The 17,699-nt window shown below is 30.8% G+C and overlaps 1 protein-coding gene across 1 annotated transcript; it reads left to right on the plus strand.

Annotated features, from left to right (window-relative positions):
• The first annotated feature begins 15,126 nt into the window (after positions 1–15,126).
• On the plus strand, positions 15,127–17,566 carry LOC108913256 (DNA polymerase delta subunit 3). The gene is made up of 6 exons (XM_018718779.1): positions 15,127–15,284; positions 15,335–15,654; positions 15,713–15,881; positions 15,936–16,383; positions 16,914–17,069; positions 17,265–17,566. The coding sequence occupies exons 1-6, from the start codon at positions 15,216–15,218 to the stop codon at positions 17,435–17,437; spliced, it is 1,335 nt and encodes a 444-aa protein (XP_018574295.1). The 5' UTR covers positions 15,127–15,215; the 3' UTR covers positions 17,438–17,566.
• Positions 17,567–17,699: the final 133 nt, after the last annotated feature.

Below are 17,699 nucleotides of genomic sequence, written 5' to 3' on the forward strand. Positions count from 1 at the left end.
GTGTAAATACTTAAAGATTACCCATTATAGATTTTAAAAAGAAACGAAAAACTCTTTAATTTGCTTTGCTTTATGGTTAAAGTTATCGGGCAAACAAAAGTACTACATATATTTTACTTCAGTGGAATTGTATCAACATATTTAAAGGATAATCACTAGTATAAACATGAATGTTATTTTATTGATCGATTTTCAAGAAAGAAGAATGAAAAACCTACAAAAATTCCGTAACAAACAGATAACATCTTGAAGATGCTATTTCCATATAAAAACACCCATTATGGTACAAATAGATAAAAATTCCACACTATTAAACATATCGACACAACTATGTTTCGTCTTTAATTTAATATAACTAAAAAAAAATAAATTGGTCTTCTTCAAGATAGACACTGTGACAATGCCAATAAGCAACGGATACATCTGCTGTCCATCAGAAAGATACATCAGAAGGAATTGTGAAAAAAAAGATGATAATGATTTCATTAATCAAAGAGGGATTTGACAGACACATCTTTCTATTTCATTGAAAGTAGTTAATTATGTTATTCATGAATCGGTACTGACATCATTAGAAAGTCTGTAAAAAACTGGTATTAGGTGCATAAACTTTGACTGACCCGGTAAGCAAGAAATGCGATTACAAGCGAGAAAACCGAGACCGCCTCCATTTGCTACCGCATCAGCGAACTAAACCTATCATTTAGATCTGTCTCCGATAACGGAAAATGGCATTAGGCCTTAATTCGAGACCCCAATCCGGCAAGTCAGAGACCTAAATAGCCGCCAATAAGTATCGATTTCGACATTGAAACACACATTTCAGGCGAATTTATGTCTACAGCTTTCTCCATCTAATTAGAATTTGCCTGGGAATACTGTCGAGATAAACTTTGCCCGCACGGGACGACGGCATGGGGGACGTGTTTGCATAAAATTGCATTTTACTGGACGTTATCTGAAGCAATTATTAGTAGTGGTGTACGAGGTGGCCAACAAAACGTGAGAAAAAATGAAAAATTTGTACTCGGACCAATTCCAATCAAAACTTTTGTGTTATTTCCGTAAAAGTGACAGTTTATGATTAAAATCAAAGAAGCTTTCTGAGTTTTCTGAAGTCGCACGTAATGTTCTTTTGTAGATTTAGTACTTAGGTCATTTCCAATCAAAACGTATGTGCTATTTACATAGAACTGACTATTTATGATGAAAGTCCAATAGTAGGTAGCAGCATCATCACCTATAAACAGAATTTAATTTTTCTTCAGAATCTTATTTTTTCAGACGACACAGTAAGGGGAATCCCATTTTTCGTGTATTCTAGAATAAACGAAACAGTTTAGTCAAAGATAACAAATCGCGACGAAAAATATTATTAATTCCGTTTTAATATTGCAGAGATCAAATAATATATTTCAAAGTGACGCAACTACAGGAATTTTTGCAGGCTTCTATACCTGAATTTAATTTAATGAGAAATAAAAGACGTTGTAGGATGACATTTTCGATAGAGTACATCCTGAAAATCTTTCAATACAGCAGAAAATGAATGATGATACTGGATTCCAAAAATGTTTTTATGCAAATGCTTACATACAGTTTTCATATACATGTTTCTGTCACGGACAATAGTATGCAGATCTGGACCAGGCTTTAAATAACATCTGCTAGCAAGAATAACTGATTTTACCTAATATTAAGGTAACATTTAATGAAATCATTAGATGTCATTATTAAGCCAATGTTTATTGAAATGCTCTGTAGCTTGCAATACATCTAGGAGTAAAATTTTCCTTAAATCAGTCCTTGGCCTTATTATATATTGCTAATTTTAAATAAACTTTTGCATTTATACTGTCTGAAAATTTATTATCAATAAATAGCCAGCTAATTTATCATTCTCAGTCAAGTTCAATTAAGTCGAGCTTCAATCTGAGGTAAAAAATAGTGGAGAGAAGACTAATATGCAATAATATATTACATCCCTAACAAAGATAGACAGTCGACACCAGCTTATTCATTCTGATGAGAGTTGTCAGCCACGAGAGAGGTAAATGGCGTACGAAATTGCAATGTACTCACGGAGTTTATTAACACAATTAAGCTGAGAAGCGGGTTAAGTGGATTCCAGGCGATTAAAAAAAATTCTAGCGATGTTTTTGCTGACTTTCTGTTTCGAACGGTACACGGCGGAATTTTTATATATGTACACGACACGGCATATTTGTAATTTAAATTTATTTTACAATTGTGGCACGATGCAGTTGATAAACATTGCTAGGAGTCCTAGTGAGAACACCATAATAAATGGTGCCTACCTTTCATATTATGTAAATTATGGACGAAACAGCGTTGAATTGCGACAGGTGAAATATACGTCTATTTATTTAATGAGGAACTGGAAAGCTCGTTCTTTGGATTGAGGCTGGGTTTTGACTGTATGTAATACGGAAAATGCATCAGTGTCTAAGGAGTTTGTCGACTTTGATTTAGTCTATTTGAAGAACCTAACTTTATTTGGACTACAATACTGATACTGTATATAACTTTTCAAATATTCGGGATATACCAGAACTTTTTAAATTACACGCTAATGGAGATAGATATTTAATGTAACCACATGTTCTTGGGTTGTTGATATCTCATTTAGTGATATTATTTGAGTGCAATGTCCCCCACCATACCTCAACTGCACCTCTCCCACTCGCTCCTACGAGTTAAAAGTGTTGAGTTTACTGGAATTAAAAATAAATTGCATGACCGACTTACGCGTCTCTGAAATTAACTGTGGATTGATCTACATATCCGATTTCGAACTTCGTGATTAATAAAACGCTTTGGAAGTGCTTAATTATTTACATATGTATGTGCGCGCTCTGCCTACGTATACGTATATTTATTCATATGATAATCTGTAACGGGCATGGCACATACTTCATTGAAATTTATTGTAACTGCGTAAAGATGAACGGAATTCCATCTTATGTCATATACTCTATGTATTATGATACCACTCAAAGCTCATTTCTGTAATTGTCTTTTCTTCTTTTTCGATTTTTGTACAAACTTTTATTTCATTAGTCTTAAAGAATTTATCAAACGACCCTCGTATTTTTACATTAACTAAAAAACCCGCATTTTATAGTTTTTAAAAATTAACACTTTACCGTAAGAGATAAATAAGACATAAGTTAGACATAAACTTCTGTATTAATATTATAATAATAGCTAGGTGTGTAGGTACAGCGTTTTTTCACGTAAAATACCACTCCTCAATAAACTGTGTAAAAACGTTTTCTCTGCACAATTACGACTTGTTAGCTTCTGTAAGTAACAATACACATGGTCACAAAAACTTGTACTATCTGTCGAAACATAGAAGTATCATAATAGAATAATATCCACAAAATTAGATTTTCAGAAAAATCGCTCCCAAAACATACGCCTATATAAAGTTAACATTTTAAATCAGAAATCGGACTGTACTTTAGCGAAGATTTTTGATGCGCTGAATCAGAATCCTCATCTCAGAATTACTCCATCACAGTTTTAGATATATCTTAATCTAAAAGTATAGTTTTTAGCAGTATTTGTGAGGAAAATTACTCCATGATGTAAATACCGTGTTTGTCGCACTTTTATATTCGGATATCTTGAAAATCTGACTTGACGAAGTAATTTTGATGTCGGCTTCAGAATCTGCGTGTCGAAAATTTTCAAAACTGGTTCTTAATAGGCCATACTGTATATAGATATTTAATCTAGTTGAACTTTCTGTATAAACATTAATTTTCTTTTGAGTACAGAAATACCAATGTGTTAAAAACCGTAGTAAAAAAAAACATTTGTAGATTATCACGGTGAGTAATTACGTTAGAGTGAATTTTGCGAGGACGCTTCTTTGCCAAATTTTATCACGTTCTGGTCTAGTTCATCACAATAAATTTATTTGGTAACGATGTGTTTGTCACGAGTGCAGTTAAGGACATGAAGAATAACTGTGCATACCGTATTAATGTCAGTATTTTACATCAATTTAACTTTCACATTTCTGAAGTCTCAAATATAATGAAAGAAATAAACCGCTTGTTTAATTGCCATTCACGAAAATGTCGAATTAATGAAAACTGTAAATTCATTTATTTCAACCTTAATTATGTTGCCGAGGTAATTTATTTTAATTCTAGTTTAATAAACGGAAATAAATAGATAAATAGCAAATATTTAAAATGCAGGCATTGAGTAAATAAAGGAAAAAATATTCGATTTTACATAAGAATACGTATTATTTACTGATTAAATATCTTCTTCCTTTAAAAATCAATCTTCTATCTTTTGTACAAAGATCAGCACTAGATTCGTCCACTTTCTGTAAACCATATATGACTTTTTCCAACCAGTTCATTATACACACAAAAGTGTACCCATACGAGAAATATGCTATTAATAGATATTCAATTTTTTTCTCTTGGAACATTTTTTTCTTACAAAGACACAATTCCTCGCCCGAAAGTATTCCACATAATTTTAAAGTTGTTTATCGAAGCTGTAACTGTACAACGATCCAGATTCACTCAAAGATGCACCAGTGTATTCTTCGGAGAAGCTTTTTGTTAATTGAAAAACCATTCGTTTGTTCCCAACAATGAGTCCCAAGTGGCCACAAATGAGGCAGCAGATTAAGATAAACTATGGCACATTAATTCTCAATTGGATGCTGATGCACGAGCGATAAGTCACCAATAGATGTTATCAGAAGTATTTTAATTTTCATTAAACGCAATGTCAAATGACGACTCATTTCTCGGGCAGCTGTTAACCGTTATGCTCGGGGTATATGGGTCAGATTGACGCTGTAAACAAATTTAATATAGCGATAGAGGTTTTGATAAAAAAGTGAATTTGGAAAGAACACCCCAGTGATTTTCGTTAAGAAGAAACAAAAAAAAAGGGTAGAATTTCTTGACAAACGATTCATAAGTCTCTATTGAACCACTGAAGACAGTACAATTCAGTTTTTAAGTAGCATTTATCAAAATTGGGAACAGTTCACGAAAATTAAAGTGGTAGCCGTCATTGATCAAAAGTTAAGCAGTGGCGTCGGAAATAGAAAAGGGGTTTCGGGGGGGTTTACTGTAAAAAAGTTACTAAAAGTAACAAAACATCTCTTAAAGATTTGGATAAATAATTTTCAATTAAAATATTTTATAATTCTTTCTCTATAAAAAATTTAAATGTGACGCAAATGGGAATCAGTATAAAAATGGATGAATGAATAATAATTATACAAATGTCAAATTCAACCACCTTTCCATTTTTTTTGTGAGAGATTCATTTTTTTATTCATAAATGAATGTATTAATATAATTATAATCGTTGGGAAAAAAAGCAGACGCAGACTAATTCGTCTTTGTCTGGCAGGATTTTCCCACTATTTAAATCATAATGTGACCTTTCAGGTACGATTTTCTGCTGCATAGACACATTTAAGTTATAATTAGAACGATTTTGGAGCTATAACGGACAGCCAAATTAACATATTCTATTGTTATAAAAGTTCGTTACTTTTAAGAATAACAGTATATTAATTTGGCAAGTTGTAAAAATAAGTGCAGAAAATTAATTATTTCAAAGTTATTTCTTCACTTATTTCCATTTTATTATACTATACACACAAAATTCAAGATAATTATTTTTTCCCTTAATAGATCTATTACAGAGATGAGTTTTTTTGGTTCTTTTATTTGACTTTGAATGTAAAAGTTACAAAAACAAATTAATTAATTAAACATAACATTTTCTGAATATAAATCCTCACAATTTATAAGTAAGCAGCGAATAGAAATATTAATTTTCAAATAAAAAAATTGGTTTCCTTAAGAAAAAAGTAATACGGTTCTGGCTTGCAATCTAAAGGCAGATACGAAACATTTTCAAAATTGTAAAAATGTTAAAAAATTAAAAAAAAAACTATTTTATCTGATTTTTTTACTTATATCTTGGAACCTATGCATTTCGGAAGAATATTGAAGGGGAAAAAAGTTCCAGAATTGAATTTTGCATAATACACTGTGTTAGAAATGTTTAAATTTATTACCAATGTTGCAAAATGGCAATAATTGATGAAAAAAGTCAAAATAAGTTTTTTTTTTGGATAATTTTTTAAAAATATTTTAATTGCTTTGAGGGCATTCTAATTTTGGTAAAAAAACTCGGTTCTATAGTTTTCCCAAAATAATTTTTTGAAAAAATTTTTTCGAATTTTGAAAATGTTTCACAGCCTCAAATAAAGAATCTAGATATTTGAAAATTTTTTCACATAGAAAGAACCGCTCAACCTTTCAAATGGTTTTTGAAAAATTGAAATCGGTTGATTAGGAAGGCCACAGTAAATTTTTAAACTTAACACTCTTTTTTTTATTTTAAAAAAAATTTTGTTTTAATCTGTTTAAACAAAAATGATTTAAATAATTGTAATAATTATAACTAAATACATTCAAATTCAGAGTGTTGAAATATATACGTAAACAAATTTTTTCATTGAAAAATTGTACAAGTTATAGGGTAAAATATACAGTATATGTATTTAATGCATAAATAATAAACTTTATTTAAACAAAATATGTGTAAATTAGACAGTTGGCATTACGATATTCGAATTCCTTGGCTCGCGAGACATCGGATTAAAAAGAAGATCGAAATTGGTCCATTAGAAGCCGAGATAATGCAATTTTTTTCGTACCTTCGCATTTTGAACCTCCGAATTCAGTCTCGGAGCGAAAGCCCCCTCCCCCACTTTTCGTGTTTTGGGTCACTTTTAGCAGCAGCTTTTTCGCTGATTTATCGATGTAGCCTATGCGAAAAAATTTTGAAAATTTGCAAATTTTTTTCAAAATTTTTTTCAAATTTTTTTTTGGCGAAAACTATCTAACCGATTTTAATGAAATTTGGTATGTTGCCTTATTATCCTCTAAAGTTTTTTTCACCAAAATTAGAATGCCCTCGGAGCAATTAAAATATTTTTAAAAAATTATTGCCTCAAAACAGATCCGCCCTGGTCTATGGGCTTTCCTTAAAAATCTAAAAAAATGCCGGGACAGATACCTGAATCGTACCACTATTCAAAAGTGTTTCATTAGCCACCATTTTCTCAGGAATTAATGATAGCGTACTCCTTACAATTAACTGATGTAGATCGAATAATCATTTTTATTTATTCGGTATAGTAATAATGTGTTGTTACTTCCGATATTGGTTTACGGTCAGACAACCAACAATTAACTTTATCTTGACCATAAACATGTTGCGCGTAAACTCCAATTATCTCTTCATGGTATCGGGAGTGAGGCCTTCAATTTTCCGGAAGCAAACCGAACAGGTGCAATACTCTTAAATGAACTAAAATATCGGTGCAGAACTAATGAATATTTATAACAAAAATCGCCTTATTCTATGATTTGCGTGCTAGGCTGTGTTGGAAACTGTACTTGTACCGTAAAATGTATTATATCAGGCTGGTCGTGTACTGGGTAATGGTGTGTTATAATTAATTAATATGTAATTATATATTCACGATGTGAATGAGCTAATATAATGGCTGAGAATGGAGAGTAGATAACATTTTCTCGTCTGAAATGACAACAATAAGAGAATCGAAGAACTATCAGTGTCGCGACCTAAAAACTTAACGCCCAGTATAAGACAATATAAATCGTAACAGTTTTTGTTAATATTATTTCATTTAAGGCCTTGTCATATAACTTTTAATCAAACAGATGTCCTCTGTATTTAGTTTTTTTAATATCTAGTATATTTTGTACTACTACTACTACTACTTACTCTGTTTCAGCGTAATATAGAATACTTGATCAGGAACCTGAACACGTGTTCTATGTAATTCAAATCCGTTGCAGGAATTCTAGTCAGCTACGCATATAAATATATTCCGGAAATAAAAAAACAGTACATTGTTCTAAATATATATTTTTTTCGGTGAATATAAATTATGACGAAATTGTAGTTCTTATTTTCTTAACGCTGGTGTATTATATTTACCGTTTTGTTATTATTTATGTACTTTTTTATGTTGTGCATTCAGAATTTGAAATTTATTGGGCGCACGTTATCATACTAATGAAAATTTTAATTTCACTGTCGGAACAACGTAAATAAGGAATAAGGGCGGTAAACGGTAAAGTATTTTTCTTCTTGCGTTTATCACTCTGACATTAGATATATATAGAGTGTCCCTGAAAAGGATGGACAACGCTTGACCACAGGTTCCTTGGATGAATATAAGACTATTTAGCCTAACTTACCTATATACAAAAGTGCACGCCTACTGAGATATAGCCTTCTAAATATAGAATAGATAACCTAGTTTTAATCAAATAATGTGAATACTATATTTCTTAGAAACTTCAAATTTGGTACACATATTTTTTTATATAAGGGCAATGTAAATAAAGAATTTGGTGAGAATACATATGGATATTCTCTTTCTAGTGCCTGTGCGCCACTGGCTATCCCGTAACATTTTTATGTTTAAGCCAGGAACGACAAAATTTATATTTTTAAAAATTAGCACTATTTTAGAAGATTTTTTGCCTTTTACAAAATTTTGATGTCGTTTATGGATTTCGAGTAAAATTGGCATTTTTTATACATTAAATATAGGCACAAATTAATAATAATTTATAACTGCAGCCTCAAAGCAGTGAATAATAATGAAAAAACTTCACTTAAAGAAAACAAAATTAACTACACATGTTTTAGTCTTAGTATTATCAATCAATAAATCAAAAAATCAATATCAACTAATAATACAAGAAAGTAACATTTTAAATAAATCTAAATTGATATTTGTAATCACATTAAAATAATCTTACGTGTGCTTTCCTTGTTCTTGAACGCAGGCATTAATTTTTTTCTTAGGAAATTAAAATGAATTTTATCCAATAATTGTGCATTACCTCTCATAACATTAATTTCATTCTGTATTATTTCCCATAATTCGTTTCTGTATTTACTGAAAAGCTATAAACTGTGGTCCTCCCCAAAGGAAATAATGACATGGGTTTAGGTCCGGAGATCGAGACGGCTATTTTAAAAGGGCATTATTTCCTCTACCTATCCACCTGTTAGGGTAGTGCTCATCTAAGTATTGTCTTACCGATAAGGCAAAATGAGGAGAGCCCCATCATGCATGAAAGTCGTATTCATTCGTTATTGGTAACTCTTCAGGCAGATAAGGTAATCTCGTTTGGAGAAATTCCAAGTAATTTCCTGCGTGCAATGTAGCAGGTAATATAACAGGACCACAGGGTATAATACTAACCCAAACATTAACCTTAAATACTTGTTGGAATCATTTTTTACAGTTTCCATGCGGATTTTCATTACAATATACATGTTCATTAAGTGAATTAAAAATATCCCTTCTTTTAAAAGCGGTTTCGTCCGTAAACAGGATTTTCTTGTGGATATTATCGTCTCTATTTCTGAGTTCCTGAATATTTTGACTTAAAGCAAGACGAGACGGAGGAACTATTGGTAGGTAAAAGTTATTGAACTCATTGAATGGAGTGATGGCTGTAATAATTGGTCTTTTAATAGTCTATTAACAAAACTTTTTGCAAAGCAAACAGGAGAAACCATATTCTTCTGAAACGCAGCAGCTTCATTGAATCATAGATATTGATGCGTTTTTATGTGCAGATAGATTGGAACTTCTGTCAACGCAGAGAAATAATTGCAAGGGCATATTAGTTCAAGGGAACAAGATACGTCAAAGGTCGAAATAACATATATACAAAAAAATTTATTGTATTTTCAAGATACAGAAGATATTAGATTACTAATAAAAGCAACAGCTTTGTACTTTTATCCAAAATTACTCAAATATTATGTTCCTTATACGCGGAATATTGGGACACCTTGTATATTATTAACTTTTTTCTTCCACGAATAAATATTGCTCTCTGTTTTTCTCTCTTTCTCTGTAATGTATACGGTCGACTTGGTTACTTGGTTCTGTCATTTATTTACAACTTGTAGCAAGTATGTAGGTTGCGTTAGACAACTCACCGAGTAGGTACTACAAAAGGAAGTACACAACTAAACATAGACTACTCGTATCAGATCACCAAGACCGCAGTGACTGTTTTGTTTCTTGTTAAATAGTTGACAAGTGTTTTTCCAATTCATTTTCAAATTAGAGTATAATTGTACTACGTACTATGTGCTTTTGTAAGCTTAACAATTGTTCTTTCATTTAAAATGTGAAAGGACTTGAAATGAATGAATTCTATTCATAAATTGTATATTAAGGTTTGTTTACAGTATCTTCATGTTTAGTGTCAAAATTACATCTACAAAAAGCAATTACTAAAAGTAATTGTTTACTTTCAGTCGACTGACTATTTGTAGCTGTTAGCAATGATACGACAAATGTTGCGTTAAAAATGTCTCAAATACACATACAGGGTGAGTCCGGAAAATCGCAACATGGCATAACAGCAGTTGAGTTTTTTCTTATTATTTTGACGTGGACAATCCATTCCTGAAACATTTCTAACAAATGATTTAAATACTCGTACTTTTAGATTAAGTATGTCTTTTTCATCTTTAGGCATTAATTTATTTTATTGGTTGCTGGTTACGACTCCAATGTGCGCCCAGTATATAAGTAAGATCGTTTTGTATAAATAAAATTAACATTTAAAATACAATAAAAAAAAACTCCAAAATAAGACATAATTGCAGTAATTTGTGGATGCTAATTGAATCATCAATTAGAATGTGTCTTCAACTGCAGATCTTTAAATTTGTTAACATTTTTGTTGCTTGTTTACAATCTGCATTAATTTAAATAATTTTTATTTGGAAAGGATCGCCATCAATAAAAATATACAGTCTACAAGAGTGTTACCAAGGAGAGAATATAAATGTGTATTTAAAAAATGTTATCTGTTAGCATCTTATTTAAATCTATTGCATCAGAATTTCATTATACACATAATATTTCAATCCAAAAATTCTAACGTTTCTTAATTCCTTATCTAATTCACTAGATTTTTTTTATAACAACAATATTCGCCCGACACAATTCTCTTTGTTTACCAATTGCAGATAAAATCGGATGCCAAGGAATCCGCTTTAGTCTTTAATGATCCTGGCATGACTTGGACATCGTACCGACAGTAATTGGTCATTATTTTGACAACTTAATCTTATGCTTGCGTAATCCTTAATAACTTAACGAGTTTTGGTCATATTAGGTAGCCGATCTGGACGAGTAATATTGAATTTAATTGGAGATGTGTCGTAATAAAATTAATTTTTGAAAATTGATTGACCAGTCGTAAATATAACAAGATTTATTAAAATTTTCTTTTGTTAGCGTTTTAGGAAGCATAACCAAAAGTTTTAGGAGGAATTTTAAAACTCTGAAGTGTGATTTCTGATAAAATCAGTTTAATTTAGTCAAAACTTTTTCAGTTATTATATTTAATACAAAATTAAATTAATTAACTGCGGCAATTTGTAACTATTTTATCACCTAACTCAATTCAGCCCTTCAGATGCCTTCTTTTTGATCAAAAATGTTCATAGTCTATGAACATTTCTATGAGAAAAAGTACAAATCCAAATGTAAACATTAAAATGCACATATTGGAAATTCTATTGCAAATAGCCAAAATTGTATATTGCAACGCTAAAACTATTAAATTACTGTGCCACAATTAACCTTATTTTAGCTGAATCAAGCAGATTTGTTTCTCGGTTATATTTTTAAACGTCGACGTCGGTGATGACGAGCATTGTCCCATACAATCAACAAAAGGATTTATTTAGTAATATGTACAGAGAAATTTATTAACAAATAATTTGAATAAGTGAAAAACTTTGAAGGAATATTGAAGTCGGAATATACAACATAACACGAAGGAGACAATTTCTAAGTAATTGAGAAAAAGCTTTAAAATACGGTCAATCTGTTTTGCTATCAAAATTATTTAGATAAGGTACATTTCCATTTTCTGAATAATTGCCCAATTACGGTCACAATTGGAAATAAATCGATGATGCTCCGAAAAAATACCACGCTTTCTGCTCTTCAAAGACATTCTCACAGCCACATAGTGATTCACTGAAACGATAACCGCGAACTATTCGAATTATCTCAGCAATAGACAAATCAACAAAGTATAACTGTTTACGATTATTTACTCCAATTAATTAGATGAATGAACCCAGATACACGAAAAGCAGATTGTCAAAGACAATGTAAAATTTTGGGAGTATTATAGCTGAAGACTGTCGGTGCATAACTATATCGGCCTACATGTCCATTCCTCGAAACTAAAGAGTGCCACAAGCATTAGCGTAGCGTTTCTTTGGTTTTTAGAGGAGTTTAATGAAAAAAAAATGTAATAAATTTTATTCTTAGACCTGTATCACCCTGTAACTTTTTTATTAACATTTTCAAACACGTGTTTGAAGGGAACCTTTTGTTTAAAATAACATTTCCTATCCCCTATTTCAATTTTATACCACATTTGAGAATCTTCCCCTATACTCTATAGTGTCAATGATGGAATGAAAAAACTATCTTTTACCTATGAAAATCAAAGAAAACGGTAGATTCAAGTGTTTTCTGTCTTTCGTACTTTAAATTCCCATAAAAACAATTTTTATAATTAGAAAAGTGTTATAACGTGACATCTTAAAAGTTTTTTCAATTTTACAGTTAGGTACTTTATTTTTCAATTCTCACTTAATTCACAATTAACATTAAATTATTAACGGTGTACCATTGACTTAAATTTCATTACCCTGTGACGACTATGTTTATTAACAATTTAACTGTATACATCCTTAAATGCCCGCTGCTGCAGCGTTATAGCGATAAATTACACTCGACAATAACATTCGAAATAAAATATTCAAAAAAATTAGCATTATTCGTATAACTTCATGTCTTGGTTTCTTATTCTCATTAACTGGGTTAGCAGGAGTAAATTAAATGAGGTCTCTTAAGTGATGCATATGTAAGTTTAATGTTAAGTGATGCAAAAAGTTTACCTATGATATAATCGGCTGGAAATATTACATGATTACCATATAAGAATACTTAGAAATAATTATCACTACCGTATTATTATTAAATATAAATTTTCTATTTATATGTAAATATCATGGAAATTATTTTGTTATGTAAATTAAATGAGTGATTCTGCAAAAGGTATTTTGTAAATTCAGGTTTGTTTAATTGATATTAAGAAGATATTTTATTATTTAATGCTGTGATGCTTCGAATGCGAAATGTTGAACACCAAAAAGCTGAAGATTTGCCAAGATTCGCGCCTTAGAAAAAGAAAAAAACATTTTATATGAAGTATTTACATGAAATGGGATCATACTTAGGAAGGTTGGGATGCTCACATAAAGCAAGGGAAACAATCAAAACAAGACTAACTCGAAATACCGATGTACAGACTTGTCAAAGAAAAATCTTTTTCGTATCTTGCTTAAATTTCTGTTACTATAAAAGCTTAAGCAATAATTCACTCAATATCTGCTCAGGAATTGCAATGTTTATTTTATTGCTCAGTTATCGTTATCGGAGTTCTTATCCATACATAGTGAAAATGATTTGCACTGAAAGTGGAAAGCTCAGTGAACTATGCTTGGCGGAAATATAACTTGCAGGCTTCGTTCTGAGCTCAAGATAGAACGCATTGTGCATAATTTTTCTGGACCGAGTTCAACCGCATGAAATATCGACCTGAATTTCCACTGAACTTGTGTCTCGTAATCTATTTCAGCTATAAATAGACATTTAAGACTATAATAAGCTTAGATATTTAGCTGTGTCATTCTATCTGCAATTAAAGATCATTTCAAAAAGCCATGTATGTACAGCAATTAATTTATTTGGTCGTTCTAAATAGTTTTACATGCACCGCTGCATAAAATCTAGATGGATTTCTAATTTCTTCATTTTAACAAAAAAAAAAAGAGTTCTTTAGTCTTTAGTGGAACAAAAAACCACTTGTTTTTTTGAACATTTTAAGGATTCTGAGAACATTTGTACTGAAATCAGAATAAGTGAAAGTAAAACAGTAAGAAAAGTGGATATGTAAATAACTTAAATAATAAGCTACAATTCTGACATTCTTTTCTGCATAAAAACCATGCAAAAATGTAAAAAGTTCATGTAAAGTTCCACAATTTTTGTCAGTGTGCGTATTCTTTAGCGTCAAAAATGTGTTTGCTTTGTTACCTACTTAACTAACCATTTTTTTTAAGTACTGGCTTTGAAACAGCAAGAAAGCTAACAACTTAAAAATTGCCAGCAAGATTTATATCTAAACGTGACTGGATAACGGAGTGAAGAATTTTATTTCATTCGTTTTAATAATAAATAATAACTTGACTTTCAACTCCTCGCGAATATACCTACACATTTTCGTAGCAGGATTTAAATCGCAAGTTAAGAACTTTTAAGTAGGTCTTAAATTTTACAATCTCTATATTTATGTACAGTTGATTCGATTTTTGTTCATAAATACACTTTAAATTCAATTTCATGGAAAAATTCTTATTTTTGAAAATAGTAACATATTTAAGTAGATATCTGGTAAGTTTTAAAACGACTAACAGTTATTTAAAACCAAAAAATAATTATCCGGCTCTCGTCGATAAGACTAGATTACATGAAAAAATAATAATTCTACAAAATGCTAATGTGGCCACTATATCTACGGTAGTTTAAACATTACTTTCTTCTTGTGTAATAGTCAACCAGTAATACACTATCAATGCTTTGAAGGTTGATGTTTTAATATTCAGATGAATGTTTTCTTAAAATTTTAAGAAAAAATACCTCTGTTTATAAATTCAAAATAAATTAACGTTTTCTCATCGTGTTTTCAATAACTGGCATTATTTAAATTTAACGAAACTTACCAGATTATATTTTTTATCATACTTTTCAAGAGAAATGCGTTTAAAAAAATTATGACGTCATAGAAATTAACACAGGTCGTTCATGGTTGCATCATTAAAACATGCTTAGAAACAAAATGCGGTGGGGACTTTATGGCGGTATTTTTCATTCTATTAAACGTCAACTGTCAAATATGAGGAAAAGAAATATACAACATAAAAATATATTTTGGAGTTAATTGAATAAACAAGATATTGTTAGCATGGACAGTGCAACACAAGAAATATATTTTCAGAAAATACAAGAATTAATCCAAGATGATGATAAAATTGTGAGTAGTAAATTTTGGTTAAATTAATCTCGTATGTTATACATTTTCAGGTAACTGTATCTTCTCTGGCAGCAGATCTTGGTGTTTCTATTCATAATTCACGCAATTTAATTTCCAAATATGTTGAAGACCAACGAAAGTTGAAGCCAGACGAACTAGCAGTTACATATGTTGTATCGGGAACACTGAAAGAGAACGCAAGAAAAGGTGTTTTTATGGTTAAAGAGGTTGATTTAAAAGAAAAGAAGAACATATTTGAGGCTAACCTGTGTGAAGTAATTTATAGCGTTCAGAAAAACAAAAATGTGGACTTTAATATTATCGCTCTTGTGGATATGTTTAATTCGACTAAAATAAGAGAAACAGCACTGTAAGTAACAACGATTTGCATTCAGAACCCTGTATTATTCCTAACGTTTTTTACACAGACATGGTTCGATTGTGAGTAAAAACTGTACTAAACGTACACTGAAATTTAGAAAATTGCCTTCTCCGGCTCCTCCTATTCTTAAAGGAAAATCTTCCTTCTTCGTACCGAAGGTTGAAGCAAGTGCATCGTCAGAAAAGTCAACAGTATCTCCTAAGACTGAACAAAAGGTTGGTACTTAGAATTCAATAAATCTTTACTAATTAATTTTAATCAATTTGTAGAGTAAAGCTTCAGGGGCGATAGCAGATTTATTTAAAGCAGCCGCATCGAAACCCAAAAATGGTAAGGGTTCCGTTTCTAAACCGAATAAACCTGCTGATAAACCCAGAGGTCTGTCAGGATTTCTTAATAACGGTGCATTAAAATCGTCGAAAGAGAGCAATAAAAAAGATAAAATAAAAATCGAAAGTAGTTCTAGTAATGCTGAAATTCAAACTAGTTCTAAAGAAGAAATTTGGGATGTTATAGACGATTCCAGTGAGGAACTCGTAACAATTAAGGAGGAAAGTAAAGTGTCGAAAAAAGATCATACAGTTAAGAATGGAGAAAGAAAGAATAATAGTCAAGAGAAACCGAAGAAGGCAAATAAAAGGCGGAGGGATAAAAGTAGGGAATTGCCCTCAAAGAAGAGGAAAAGGATAATAGAGAGGAACAGTTCCGATAGTGATGGTAAATATTTTTTGTATTTAGTTTGTTAGTTACTGGGATTTTTCTTTACCTACCATTTTTTTTTAAACATAAGTGTCAAAACTTGAAGAATATTGTGCATTAAATTTGTCTTTCAAAAATAATAAAAAAAAATTTTATATCACTGAGTTGAGACTTAATTTTTTCATGTATTTTTTTTTTCAACATTTTCATATATTTAGAAAAGATTTATGTCGGGTTTCACAATAAAAAGTATCGTTTAATGTTGCTTAAATAAAGAAGCTGTCTGGTCCATGGTCTGGCTTAGCTGAAAAAATTTTTTATGTGGACTCCGAAAAAAAAAATTGCAAAATTTTTTTGTCACGCTATTTCTTAAAATTGCATGATAACCGTAGCTCTTAAAAATTTTCAAACCGAAAGATCTAAAATCTAGGATCTTAGATTTTTTTTTAATTCCCGATACGACCATTTTTCACCTAATTACAGTCCCTTAACCCTTTTGACCCTTTAATTGTTTGCATTAGTGTAGAAGAAATTAACGACATTTTTAGATATGTTCGAAAAAGACAACGATGAAGACATCATAGAGAGGTCCGATGAAGAACCTGAACGAATACCTTCGCCAGTCGTGCAGAAACCAATCGTGCCTAAAAATAAAAGGAGAAAAGCCGTCACAAGAAATTACGAAGATGAAGAGGGCTTCATTGGTAAGAATCCGTTATTAAACTGACTGCCAACATTTAATTTCTTGATTTTGAAAGATTTTGCATTGTGGAGCAAAGAAAAGAATTCCAATTTTTTAACGTTTAACCATTCTTGTTACTGTCGTAGTATAAAAATTTATACTACACGTCCAGTAATTTGTTATGGAAGTTTTTATAAAATTTAAATTTTTTTTATAGTTACAAAGACAGAATACGTGTATGAAACTGCTTCGGAAGATGAAAATGTAGAACCTGAACCAGTGAAGCAAGAGAAAAAGGAAGAAAAACCGATTATAAAATCAAAAGCTGCGGATAAGAAGAAACCCGTGAAAAACCAGGCAACTTTAATGAGTTTCTTCACAAAAAAATAGCGAAGACGAAGAATTTTACTGCGTATTTGTATTTTTAATGATTATGAAATTTACGTAATAATAAAAAGGATTTTCGAGGTGAAAATAGTGAATACTTTTCTGTAATTGTAAATAAAATTTAAATATACCGATACTGCCCTTTTTTTAATACACACACATCAGGCCATTTTTAAATAAATAAATCAGAAACGACACAAAAACTGATGCAGTTTAGAACACAATAAAATTTTTTTAAATGCAAATTTCAGGATTTTCACTCCGT

Source organism: Anoplophora glabripennis, unplaced genomic scaffold (assembly GCF_000390285.2).
Source record: "Anoplophora glabripennis isolate ALB-LARVAE unplaced genomic scaffold, Agla_2.0 scaffold333, whole genome shotgun sequence".
NCBI lineage: Eukaryota > Metazoa > Arthropoda > Insecta > Coleoptera > Cerambycidae > Anoplophora > Anoplophora glabripennis.

Bases quoted from the DNA above. Each gene is read 5' to 3' on its own strand.
- LOC108913256 (XM_018718779.1), top strand. From the start codon at position 15,216: ATGGACAGTGCAACACAAGAAATATATTTTCAGAAAATACAAGAATTA. The intron at 15,882-15,935 runs GTTGGTACTTAG...ATCAATTTGTAG, and splicing joins CTCCTAAGACTGAACAAAAG to AGTAAAGCTTCAGGGGCGAT. The intron at 16,384-16,913 runs GTAAATATTTTT...CGACATTTTTAG, and splicing joins GAACAGTTCCGATAGTGATG to ATATGTTCGAAAAAGACAAC.